This window comes from Monopterus albus, unplaced genomic scaffold (assembly GCF_001952655.1).
Source record: "Monopterus albus unplaced genomic scaffold, M_albus_1.0 scaffold70.1, whole genome shotgun sequence".
Taxonomy (NCBI): domain Eukaryota; kingdom Metazoa; phylum Chordata; class Actinopteri; order Synbranchiformes; family Synbranchidae; genus Monopterus; species Monopterus albus.
Genome location: NW_018127950.1, coordinates 147343 through 160251, shown reverse-complemented (window position 1 = coordinate 160251; position 12909 = coordinate 147343). Strand labels below are relative to the sequence as shown.

Below are 12909 nucleotides of genomic sequence, written 5' to 3'. Positions count from 1 at the left end.
TGATTCAAAATGCTCAGCACAATGAATTTCTGTCTCTGCAACTGTTCAAAACCTCCGTTCTTGATGAAAATAAAACATACGTATCAGACTATATGCTAAACTGAATTCATTTTTTAATACCTCCAAGGAACTCAGATCTGATCATTTAGTATAAAAACACTGATATTTCTATAGTAACTGCTAAAACAATAGATATTTACAGTAGATACATAGCATACACTGCTTAAATGTGGAATGCTGTATGAGTTTTGGACAGGCTGATTGTATTTATTAAAGCTAGTTTCTTTTCATACTGTGTTTAAAACTAATTAATCCAGTAATTCTAAGGTGAGTGGTGGTTTCACTGAACATGTGTATGGCCCATAAAAGAGCAAACACCAAGGACAGGATGGCTGCAAGTTGCAATTTCACCAATTTTCCTCAAAACAAATATGAGTCTACTGTATGGTTCTAGACAATAATAACCATAACCACAATAATAACCGGCTGCCACTGTTACGGTGGAGCCAGTCAGAAGTGGGAAGTTTTCACAAGAAACAAGTATCCACACTGCACACTGACCTGGTGGGCATCAGGTGGTTGTAGTTGAACACCTTGACGAAGGCCTTGATCTTTGACCTCTTGGCAATTTTCTTCTTGCCCATGGTTGTGGTTACCTTACGGGGATAGCGGTCAATGCCTGCGACCAAAGCGTGGCTGTAAGGGCGGTCGGTGGTGCCATCATCAATGTTCTGCAAAAAGACATCAACAAGGGACTATGACATCAGGCAGACCCTGATCATGCCCGCCCAAAAAAGCTGCACACTGCTTCAACACCTGTCCTGCAATTTTACATACCTGACATTTGAATAACATTACTAGTAATGTTTATCTTTAGAAAAACAACGTTATATTCCAAGACAATTTTTGTAAGGTCAGTCAGCAAGTATGTTTCAGCAGCAAGCCAACAGGCACTCTGTGTGTCAGAGTGTTTAATAGTGACCGAAACGGGTGTACGCCAACTCTGTCCACAGTGTCTCACTGTATGTAAAGCAGGGTTGCCAACCCTCACACCACATCTATTTTCTAATGCAGGGAAAAAAAAACTTTATAACTGATGTGGTGGTGTGAAAAGAGGACAATGAGTACATACACAACACGCAGCGTCCCTCTCCTCATGTCCTGCGCAGGGACAGAGAGCGAGTTACTATGGTTACAGCTGTCTCTGTAAAACTGTCTCATGATTCCCAATATGAGGGTTTAAGGTTAGTAGTCCATGTCTATGCAAAATTATGAATTTAATTACACCTCAATGCTTAAACTTTGTAATGCAAGTTTACATTTATACACGGTTGCAAACTTCGTGCCTATGTATGCACTTGAAAGGGGAAACTTAACAGTGAAAACACAGGCATTCAATGGCAAACCTATTTTATGTTGTTCTTTAGGTTTAACTAACAAATAAGTACAAAGTATAAATTAATGACCAAATGAAGTAACATTACCAATTTTCTAATGATTAGGCAAAACTGATGCAGCATGTATTTTCTGCAAGTCCAAATAATTATATTATAGGCTATACACAGTATAGCAAAACTTTTACTTTTCTATTTGCAGATGGCTTCAAATGCCTCAAACTCAAGAAAGCCAAACGTTTGATGGCTTATCATCTAATGATGTTTTAGCTTAAAGGTCACTGCATGATTTTATAATAATGAAATAATAGACGATGGACAACAATGTGTAAAACGAAAAACATTCAGGTCGGGACTACTTTTATTGAATTTTGAAACAACTCTGGAAAGATTAAGAGTCCTGGTTTTAGGACTCAATCTGACTCGGTAAGCAGCAGGTAACATCCAAGTTTTACCTTGACGATGACAGCTTTGCGGCCGGCGTAGCGTCCAGCTAGGACCATCACCACCCTCCCAGGTTTCATGAACTTGCCCATTTCTGCCACAAAGAAAACTCGGTTAAACCCTGTTACCCAGGGGAATCCCACACTTCCGTGCTAACGACAGTGACTGGAACATGGCATTGTTAAGCGATGAAAACGTGGAAAAATTATTTTGTAGCTAATGCAACTTAGCTTCACATTACGGCAAGACTGCCTGGCTAAGTTGGCATTAGCCTTCGATTTTAAGCCATTTTCCAGAGATACAACTTCTTTAACGCTCAAACAAATAAAAGAAATTGTCGTCGGTTACTTTAAAATGCGTCAGAACATGATAAAACTATCTGTGAGCACATAAAATTAGCAGTAATATTATTAGTCTGAGGTTGTGCGTCCACAACAAGGAGGCTGCCATGTTGAAATAAGCGCTACAGAGACGAAGCGCTGAAGTAATTTCTTTTTATTCATTTGTCAATTAAAAACACGTGAAAATACCAAGCACATCTTAAATACAGAAGTGAATGACATATGCGTGATATGAAAAAATTGACAAACTAGCTGAGATTTGGAGCGATGGTTAAAGATTTTCTAAAGGAAAACCCCACTCACTGATGCTGTTCTACTGCCACCGCTACACGAAAGGAAGTTCGAAAGACTTTTGTGAACTTTGAACCCGACAAACATACGTCACTTCCGGATGTCATTTTTTTTGTTTTGTAATGAGTCCCGAGCTTTTATAATTCTATGTTTTTAAATCATCAGTTGCATCACATATCGCTTGGGTGTTGATATGTTCTTAAGTTATTTTATTTAAAAAACTATTTGGCTTTCGCTTGGACCCATGTAGGTGTCTGAAATTATTGGCCATGCAGCTTTGGTTTGGTGTACCATCCCTTAGTTATGGGCCTAGACTGAGGGTCATCCCATGATACTGAGCTCTTCTCCTCTCGTCCCACCTTCTCTCTCCAGTTTATTTTTATCTACCACCATTAGATGCGTGTCTCCTCTCTCCCTGTACCTTTCTGCAGGTATCCCTGGCTCTTGAGCTGTATGTTTCTGATGAGCCACTGGCCACGTCAACCTGCCCAGTGTTTGTTTATTGTATCTCATTGCTTTTCTTTTCTCGCTCCTCTATCCATTCACCCCAACTGGTCGAGGCAGAAGGCCACCCACCAAGAGCCAGGGTCTGTCAGAGGGTTCTTCTGTTAAAGGGTGTTTTTCCTCCCTGCTGTCGCCAAGTGCTTGCTCAAGGGGCGGTTTATTTGGTTTTTCCTCTATACTATTAATAATAATAAGGTCTAGACCTTACTTTGTAAAGTGCCCTGTGATGACTTTTGTTGTGATTTGGCACTATACAAATAAAACTGAATTGAATTGAATTTTAAAAATTAGTATGAGTTGTTCATAAGAACTTTATGGCAGAAGAATCGGGGCCCCATTTATTAACTTACTTAAAGTAAAATATCGGATTTATAAGTGAAAGATAAAAGTAAAAATCCTTAACTTTTACAGTTGCTCACAAATGTGCAACATCAGAAGCAACATGTATCGGTTATAATAATGATTATATATTAGTTGAAGCAGTATAGAGAGGTTTCAGTCTATTATTTTAATGGGATCATTTATCAGGACTGAACTTTTGCAATTCTATTTTTCCATTTGTGGCAATAATATGAATGCCCTCCTGGTAGCTGATTGTCTGACAATAGGCTTTGGATCATGTTATGTGTGGCAAACGTTCCAATAAAGTTGGAAAAAGAGCCGTCCACTCACAATCAAAGACTGCTATGATGCACTTAAAACATCTTTAAAAAAACAACTATATTATAAACTGAATAAATGAAGACTCAAAAGCAGCAAAGCAGCTCATTTATTACGTTTAATTTGCTTACAGCTGTAGGTATAGATTAAACATGATTAAAAAACAAAAATAAACACAACTCTCCCAATATATTATTTCTAATTAAAGTGATTAAATAAAAATAAGATAGAGCACAGTTTAAATGATTCAGTGTATCTGTGTTCCCAGATTGAACAGCTAGACTACAGCAGCTACTTTTAGTGTTCTGAAATGTTCTACCTACTTCAGTGTTGAGCTAAAACATGCTAACCAATAAATAAATACTCTTTACACAAATAATTACATAACTGTCAAACAAAATGCAACAAATATGCAAAACAAGTAAGCAAAATACAGCATTACACTGTATACATTAACCATGGCCCAAAACAGAAATTCTTTATTAACATAAATGAGATAAAAGTGCACTAATATGGAACCAGGTTTTCATGTCAGGCAACCTCCTCTCTGGGCTTTGATACATACACGTGGGCCCAGGAACACTGCAGTCTCAATCGCATGAACAGCAGGGAAACATGCAGCAGATATAAACCACCCTCAGCTTAACAGCATCTATGGTTTGTACATTCAGTATTTAAGGGTACCATACATATGACTCAGCTGTCTCAGGAAAATTAAGAAATCCATATGAAAATCAAACAGGAAATAAAACTAAACCTTTTATAACTTAGTCATGTTCAATACAGGATGTAAATCATTAAGAAATATCACTTCATTTGAATTTCACTTGGAAGAGGAGAAAGGTTCATAAAGGGTGTGTTGTTCACACACCTGAAACACACTGTTCAACAGCTGATAAATAACAGCTTCAGAGGTTTGAAATGAAGTGGAGAGCTGCATATTTGTAGGCAATATTACACAACACTTTATCATCACATTTCTCAGAACACCATGATGGAAAATATGAATTTTTCATTTCAGCTTGACCTGAGTGCTGCTATTTATCTTTATGCTCAATCAGTTTGCTACATGTGATATACCTCCTAAAGTTCTGTGCCAGAGGAATGGAGCAGTACAAGGACCAACACATCACAAGCTCTTGGTTACTGTGTAGTGCCACAGTATCAAAAAGTATTTCTGCTCATTATCTCTCGTCCTGGACTAACTGGTAGCCACATTACAGTACTGATTACTGTACAAATCCATTTGCTGCATATTTCAGGGCGCCAACATGTTCACAGGGGACTGACACTGTATAATCAGCACAGGTCACAAAGGTCAGGAAGGCTTTACTAAAAGTGAGGTAATCTCAGTCTCCTCTCTAAGGCATGTTTACAGTACATGTAGCATTGGCTCCTTGACATTTTGGCATATTAAACCTATGTTTGCTTATGGCTGAAGCTCACACAACATAACCAACCATGCATGTACTGTTGATATCACATACTTGCACTTTAGATGGGTAGCTGCTTAAATAACCTTTGAAAGGTTACACAATTGAAGCACTAAGTCGGGCTTTTGGTCCTGACAGCCAGGCAAGACCAGTGTAGTTTAACTGATAAAATACTTGGTTTCTGAGACGGGTGTTTCTCTACTTTTCATTTGTGCCTCCTCAGAAAGCATCCTTAATGTTCTTAAGCTGCCGAACAGCCAAGTCCACAGGAAGGTTGAATTTGAGGTGGCTAATGCGGCCCAGAATACGCAGGGCTCCTTCGAAGCCGGTCTGGGCTATGTAGCTCCAGGACTGGTAGTGTGGGTGTATCAGAGTCCCTGATTTACAAAGCAGGTTGAGCCATGACACCAGACGCTGCTCATTCAGAGCCATGCACACCAGTGCTTTGAACTCTGAGTCCGGCCCTCGTTTGTAGCGTCCGTGCTCCTTTAACACGGTGTGAATGGCCCACAGCAGAGACTGTTTAGGAGTGACTGTTACAGGGCCGCCCCCTATAGGCAGGCTGAAGGACTGTGAAAGCTGGCGGGCCGGTGACTCCACGAAAGCCTTTCCATTTTTGGAGTGGTAGTATTTAACAAAGAGTTCCCATGGGTGCATGGTCTGGGTGGCTGGTCTATAAGGCAGCAGGCAGGAGATCGGTGCCAGCACCAGACTCATGGTCTGAGAGGGCAAAAAGAGACCGTGTGCCAATAAGTCTTTCAGAGCAATCGCCAACTCCTTCCTCACAGTCATCGTCAGCTCGTCTCGGGGCCCCAGCACTGAGTTGCTGGTGTAGTTGACCACGTATTCGACATGTCTGCGTGAGCCCAGCACTCGCACTTTTTCTACAGCTGCCTCCAGATGCTGCAGCAGGGGCCCGTAGTCCTGACCAGCTGACCCCTGAGACCACATGCTCTGGGGGATGTGGCCAGAGGTGCAGCCAAACTGGCTAGCAGCAAAGATCTGCAGCACGGTGAGGGCCTTCTGGATCAGCTGCAGACCGGTGTCTCGCATCCTCTGGGCCTGTTCAGGGTCCACTACATGGAGAGAAGGACAGCCAGCAAAATATGCTTACTATACTTATGCTTAGAGAGAGCATATTAAGAGCATAGCAGTTAATACATCTTAAGAAAACATTTTAGTCATTGGCTGAACACCATAAAGCCAGAAGGTACTGTACAGATGACAACTAGCCAAATTTCTATTTATCCAATTTACCACAACAGTGTGAACATAAGTATGTTCTTTGACACAAAAATTTAGCTCACAAAATAAACTTTTATCCCAGGACATAAAATGGTCAAAAAAGACCCACCCTAATATGTGGCTTAAAAATGGATGGACTTACTGGTAATTTGACTACAACACTATAAGCCGTCAAAAGGCATATACCTACTGGTATTACTACTATTAACATTACAAGCTACTTGCAGTCAAGAGCTTGATATGTACTGAATTACCTTTCTTTTTCGCCCCTGGAATTCTGGCATTGGTCCCTGCTGCCTGCGGCTGTGGCCTGCCGTCTGACAAGAGAGGGTTCCCCACCTCATCTTTTAGGAAAAAAAAGGAAAAAGTTAACAATAAAAAAAAAAACCTGCAAGATGGAAACAAATTAGCTAATATGCATACTGTATACAAGGTTATGTACCCTGGATAAAGTTGATGAACATCTCCAGATCTCTGATCTGGGTTTTGAGCTGCTCCACCAGCTGCTCTTTGACCCTGGCTGGGTTTACTATCTGAGCAATGGCCGCATCAACTCGCTGTCTCAGCTCCTCGGGCGACAAGTTCCCAATGTCCTCGTTCAGGTTCACATCCAGCTTTTTGATCAACTCGTCAATGATGACCTGAAAAATGTAAGACAGTTTAAAGGTTCAGCTTCTTGTAGGCTATATCACTGGTTAGACTGGGAGATTTCAAATGGAAGGGTGCTCTTAAATAGTGTAATAACTAATTTTGTCCACTGGAGGCAGATGGACACCGTGTACTCAGTAGAAACAAGACAACACTGACATCTGATTGTATGGATGCTGATTCAGCATATTTCAAAAGTATTTTGAAAATCTTGCCCCATTCAAATTAATGGGAAAATTCTACTTCAGCATAATTTCAGCTATCAAAATGTTCAGCTCTTCAAGGACATTCATGCTTTTCTTCAGACATTTTCTAAACTTCATACTTTTGAAATATTTAGTTTTATTTTGAAAATCTTGCCCCATTCAAGTGAACAGGGAAATTTCAACTTCAGCATACTTTCAGCTAGCAAAAGCATTCAGGTGTCAAAATGTTCAGCATTTTCAGGGCGATCTTTCAGAAAATTCAATTTTCTAGTTTTAAGTCTACAAGTGGAAATTGTTACTTATTTACACATCTAAGAGTTATGGAGCAACATTATCATTCATTTGGATTCATGCTTGTGTCAACCTGATGAATACAAGTCCAACGTTCATTCTCTTTTTACTCTGTGTCTCTACCAACTGCTGTGGGAAACACCTGGCGCTTCAGCTGCTAATGCACCACTGTTTGCTATGTTCTAATTTGTATCTGTGTCTGTCTGTTGTTTGCTGCCTAGCAGGTCATGTGCAATGTGTATTTATTTATTTTTTAATACAGTAAACAGTTGCCTGCTACAACAAAACCCGAGGCAGTTAGAGCAATGAAAGCAAACTAAAACAGTAAAGCTGTGGGCTGAACAGCTAAATGAACTGAAATTCACTATAAGGCTCTGTAAAGGTGCAGATTCAAGTTAGAATTCTCTGTGAAATCATCACAACAATCCCTTGTCATATTATTTTTACATTTCATCCAGTAATAATCGAAAAAGAGAAGGAAACACAATTATAAACTAACACTATGAAGCTGAAGCACTTTGAAAGAAGAGAGTTTGACTTGTTACACCTGTCCTAAAATAGGTAAACACCAAGTTATGTGCTCAGCAATAGAAATACAACTGGGGACACTTGTAGATCACATTTGATCAAGTCTCTCACTTAGGCTGTTGGGTATACATTTCATGACGGCCATGGTCCTGGCCACAGTGGCTGTTGTGTCCTACAATAAGGTTTCCTTTAGTTTCGCTGGATAAGCAGATTAAAGAATGTAATATTTGGCTGTAAAGAAACTCAGAGAAATGTACTGTGTTTTCTCTGCTATTTGAAATACTGCATATGCTAAATAAGCACTAATATTTTCAATATTGACAACCAAGTGAAGACCTTAATAGGCAGCCATTATGCATTTATTTTTAGTTTTCACCCTGTTGCCAGAAGAACATTATGATTGCACCATTTTGAGTAATTAAATGCCTTTCCTCCATTTTCTCCTTAATACATCCACCATTCTTCTTGCCTGTGATTTTGGGCCAGATCAGCAGAGAGCAACAAGATCTTAATGTGCCTTTGAGTCTAAATGTGCACAGATATCAGCGTTTACTTTCCAAATTATGATAAAGGTGCACAGTTACTATACTATCTCGGCATATTTCCCTTTAGCCATTCTACAAACAACTGCACAAATGGCCTTGCCCTTCAAACTATGAAATTTATGGCCTGGCTGTAATCAATATTTTGTTCCAGATTCTAAATTATTTTTATATAACATGACTAAAGGTGGAGTTGAACCCCCCCCCGGTTCAAATGCTGAGTATAATAACTTTGCATTTCCACATTCCCACCTTCTGTCTTTCCATGACAACAGACTGTGGCAGTGAGTCGTAGCTGCCCTCCTGATAGGCGAAGCGCTCCAGATCATCCAGCTGTGTCTTCAGCTGGAAAATGAGATCCTTCTGTTTTTCTCTCTGGGCCTCCAGGCGCTCCCTCTTCTCCCTCTCACTCTGACAGGAGAAAACACACGCAGTGGTTTTTAATTTTTATAGTGAGAGCTGATTGGCCACAATAACATAGTGAATAGTAATATACATCAGATGTAATCTACTGCACTAGATGTTGACCAGTGTGGGACTTTTGCTAGACATAGTAATATCAATATTTAAAGCTTCTCTAGGTAATTTATATTCAGCCTATAGAGTCTAGTGAGACTCAAAACAAAGTCACACCATAAGACGCTCCCAACCGCTCTCTACCCCTCCTATCACATCCTGTTTCTTAGTAACAATGTAAATTACAGATCCCTAGTTGCAACAAACTACAAAACGCAGCCTCCAGTTCGAAGCTAGCATTTGGCAACTAATGAGTCAATCTGGCAATCCAGTAGAACACTCCGGTTACTGCTAATGTGACAATGACGTTACACAAACCTCAAATTACTCCCAAATTCAAATCATATATATTCAATAGGTCGCTAACGTCACCAAACAAATGTGTTAGCTTTAGACGTCCAGAGGGAAGAACATCGCAACTGAACCAAATTTGAGTCCTGAGGCTGGTTTTAACCGTCTTCATCTCAAAAAACCAAATTGATGTTAACCCTTGAAATGACTACTCATGGTTCAAAAAACACTTCTCATAACCTTTGGTAAGTGGCAGGTGGGGCAAATTTACAGATCATATTTTCAACACAGAGTAGAGAGGCTGGAATAACGACAGAAGGACTGTAAGTGGCAGACTGTAAACGAGAGGGGTAGTATAGTGGAGAGACACCATGTTCTGGCCCATTTAAACTTGATCTATCAATGTGTAAAATTGACAGCACCTTTAAGCTGTGAGGACTGTACTCACCGTTTAACAGCTTTTTGCTGTCATTATGTACAGTATTAAGGTTTAATCTACAATGGGTGGGATTACATCTGTGCAACGGTTTGTCATATAGCCACCTGCATCTGTTATCACTTGTGTCACAACATTTGCAAATAAATACACACATATCAAACTCTTAAAGAGACATCACACATCATACTCACCAGATCCCCCTGAAAGTAAAGCATGTGAAAAAGGAGAAATAAATAAAAAGGCCTTTAGGCAGGATATACATGGAGCAATAAAGACATACAGTATCACAGGCTTTACTTCAGTTAGGCCTAAATGTACAGAGGCAGGGAGTAAACAGTGACAGAGAAGTCAAAGTAGGCTGCTTCAACATCACTGTGTACACAGAAACCTTTATTAAACAGACTGATCTGGTGGAGACAATTTCACTGAGCCTGTGGCAGTATGAGTCACACAGTTGTAGTAGAAAGCAATCATTTCTACCTGAGATAACAGATCTTTGGTAACAAAACAGAGCTGGGCACAGCACCCTTGGGTGTGACGCAGCAAGCACACTGTAATCAGTTTTAATCAGGAACCTCAGCCTCTGAGATGATTCATTTCAGTTAACATGACCGCTTTTAACACCACAAAGACTCACTGTGCACATGTGTGACACTATGTTTATTGTGTATCCGTGCATTCAGGTCTATGTATCTGAGTGAGTACACAGTGTCCATCTGCAGATTTGTGCATGTATGAGACTTATATCTCTGTGAGGCACTATATTCACTAGCAGGTGAATGGTGATTTGCTCCCTGCAATCATGCTCCACTTTCATTTCTGACTTAATTAAAACATTACTTTTAATGCTTGAAAAATGTCAGAAAGCTGTGAAAAATATCAATATAAATCCATAAGGTACAGCTTCTTCTTTTCTCTATCTAAAAGTCTGTCATACCAAAGAAAATTAGCAAATGCTCTCAAATAATAAAAGATTACTCATTAAAATAGTTGCAGTTTCTATCGATTGATATGATTCATTCAATCAATATCAATTGATTGATTGAACTGTTTTAGCTCTAATGCTGACAGCCACTTCCCAGCTCCCTGGCAGGCACCAATAACACCTGTGGGTGAAACCACTACACCACAGTCCTACATTTATACTAATGGTAATGAACTGCACTTGTTTAGCGTTTTTCTTTTTGACACCAGCCATCTTTTCCAGGCATGTAGTCAGAGTGTGTCGGCCCATGGTGATTCTATGCTGTGGTAAGCTCACCGAGTTTTCCAGCTGCTTGGTGTCCTGGGCTCTGCAGCCCACAACATGCGGGCAGCCCCTGAAGGCGAACTCCTCCAGCTCGGCCAGCATCCTCTCCTTCTCCTCGCTCTGAGCGTGAACTATCTGCTTCAGTCGGAATTGAACCTGAGCAAAGTGGGAGGTGAGGGCGAGCAGGGAAGAGTTCAACAAATCCTGCTCCTCTTCCAGCCTCTTCAACCTGGCAGCCATTTCCTCCTCGGTAGCCGCAAAGGAGCCTTTTTGCCTCGGCTGGCCAGCGCTCCCGCTTTCATCTTCGGGACTTGCCACAGCGCCTACCGGTGCCCACCGCTCCCCTGCTCCGGCGAAGACAGCCTCGTTGTCCGAGGCTGACAGCTCCTCTGTGGACATATTGCGCGACTAAGTTCACTCCAGTTGTTTAACAACAAAGCCAGTTTATTAACACTATGTTCTAGATGATTAATTTTCTTATTTTGCGCAAACAACAGCAATGATCACCCCTTAAGAAACAGATACAACGCCATCTTGGTAAGGATTATTCATACGTCAAACAGTGACGGTATCACGTCAAGTTAGCCGGATGTAACCGGGAAAAACACGGGAAGTGGAGCACGTTTGTTTTCAAAATAAACGTAGAAGTTGATCGTACTGTCAGCGGAAGACGTACAAAGTTGAATAAATAGCCTACAGCACATGTGCCAAACTCAAGGCCTGCGGGCTACATCCGGCCCGCGAGATCATTTTATATATCTTTTTTTAATGGCCCAGCTATATGAAACGTCGATAACACACAAAGTACAAATCCCATAATGCAGCGCAACAGCTGCCTTACCGAACGATAGGCTACCTGCGATCATTCCCGCGTCTATTACGTCACATCAATCAAGCGTCTGTTGATGTATACAGCCCTAATTTCAAGTCAAAGATAGCCCCTAATAATGGCCAAGAGAAAGGTTGATTCTGAAAACAGAGCCTTTCTAAACCGGTGGGAGGCTGAGTATATGTTTAATGACATTGCCGGTAAACCTATGTGTCTTATTTGTGGAACTAATGTGGCTGTAATTAAGGAATATAACCTAAGATGGCACTACGAGACAAAACATCAGGACAAGCTGAAAAACGTCAATGCAGAGCAGAAGGTAGAGGAGTTGAAGAGGAATTTGACATCACAGCAGACGTTTTCACCGAAGCGAAATCACACAGTGAAGCTGCTGTGAAAGCAAGTTTTATTGCGAAAATCAGCCCGGTCATTTACCGAGGGAGTTTCTGAAGAGCTGCATGATGAAAGTGTGCGACGTCTTGTGTCCAGACAAAAAGCAGGTGTTTGCAAATGTAAGGCTTAGCAGAAATACGGTTGCTGATTTTAAGTTCAAGTGTATTTATGTTGGAATAATATTGTATCCTGTCTGCTTCGATTCATATTTATGTTCAAAAAACGTTTAGTTTTAGTCTGTTCAATAAATGTTTATCCTGTTTGGCCCGTGACCTAAAGTGTGCTTTGAGTTTTGCCCCCCCTGTGCGATTGAGTTTGACACCTCTGTCCTACAGTATAAATAAATGCACGTACTGTATGTCCCTGAAAGGTGCTGCTCTGGCCATTGGGAGCAACTTGTTGAGAATGAGAAAATGCTGTCTAAATCATGGAGGACAAAACATGATGTTTTGCATAATAATGTAGTCAAAAGGGTCATTTTAGGTAGAGGTGTGTTAGGTACTTTCTTAGTTAGATAGATATTGATTAGAGATCTGTTGTATTAGAAGATGTTAGTGTAGCCAGGATGTCTTCCTCAGGCTGTTAAATGCAAGGTTAGTTAAAGCAGAGAAAGGCGGCAGTCAGGGACAAATGTTATTATGACGGTAAAAGTAACCATAATATTT

General features: G+C 40.6%; 2 protein-coding genes across 3 annotated transcripts in view; both read right to left on the bottom strand.

Annotated features, from left to right (window-relative positions):
• Positions 1 to 2564, bottom strand: part of rpl27 (ribosomal protein L27) — a 3973-nt gene extending 1409 nt beyond the window's left edge. Inside the window, exons 1-3 of the mRNA XM_020605385.1 lie at positions 2483 to 2564; positions 1850 to 1932; positions 562 to 731 (exon numbers count right to left, since the gene is read on the bottom strand). Coding sequence (XP_020461041.1) covers positions 562 to 731; positions 1850 to 1930 — 251 coding nt within the window. The 5' untranslated portion in view covers positions 1931 to 1932; positions 2483 to 2564. The remainder of the gene's footprint in view (positions 1 to 561; positions 732 to 1849; positions 1933 to 2482) is intronic.
• Positions 2565 to 3740: 1176 nt separating this feature from the next.
• Positions 3741 to 11813, bottom strand: rundc1 (RUN domain containing 1). Of its 2 annotated transcripts, XM_020605553.1 has the most exons (6): positions 11035 to 11813; positions 9965 to 9973; positions 8780 to 8938; positions 6755 to 6953; positions 6567 to 6656; positions 3741 to 6143 (listed from the first exon to the last, which is right to left on the bottom strand). In XM_020605553.1, exons 1-6 carry the CDS (start codon positions 11419 to 11421, stop codon positions 5287 to 5289), a joined length of 1701 nt encoding a protein of 566 aa, XP_020461209.1. In that variant the 5' UTR covers positions 11422 to 11813; the 3' UTR covers positions 3741 to 5286. The 2 variants fall into 2 exon arrangements, with proteins under 2 accessions (XP_020461209.1, XP_020461210.1); XM_020605554.1 differs by lacking the exon at positions 9965 to 9973.
• Positions 11814 to 12909: the final 1096 nt, after the last annotated feature.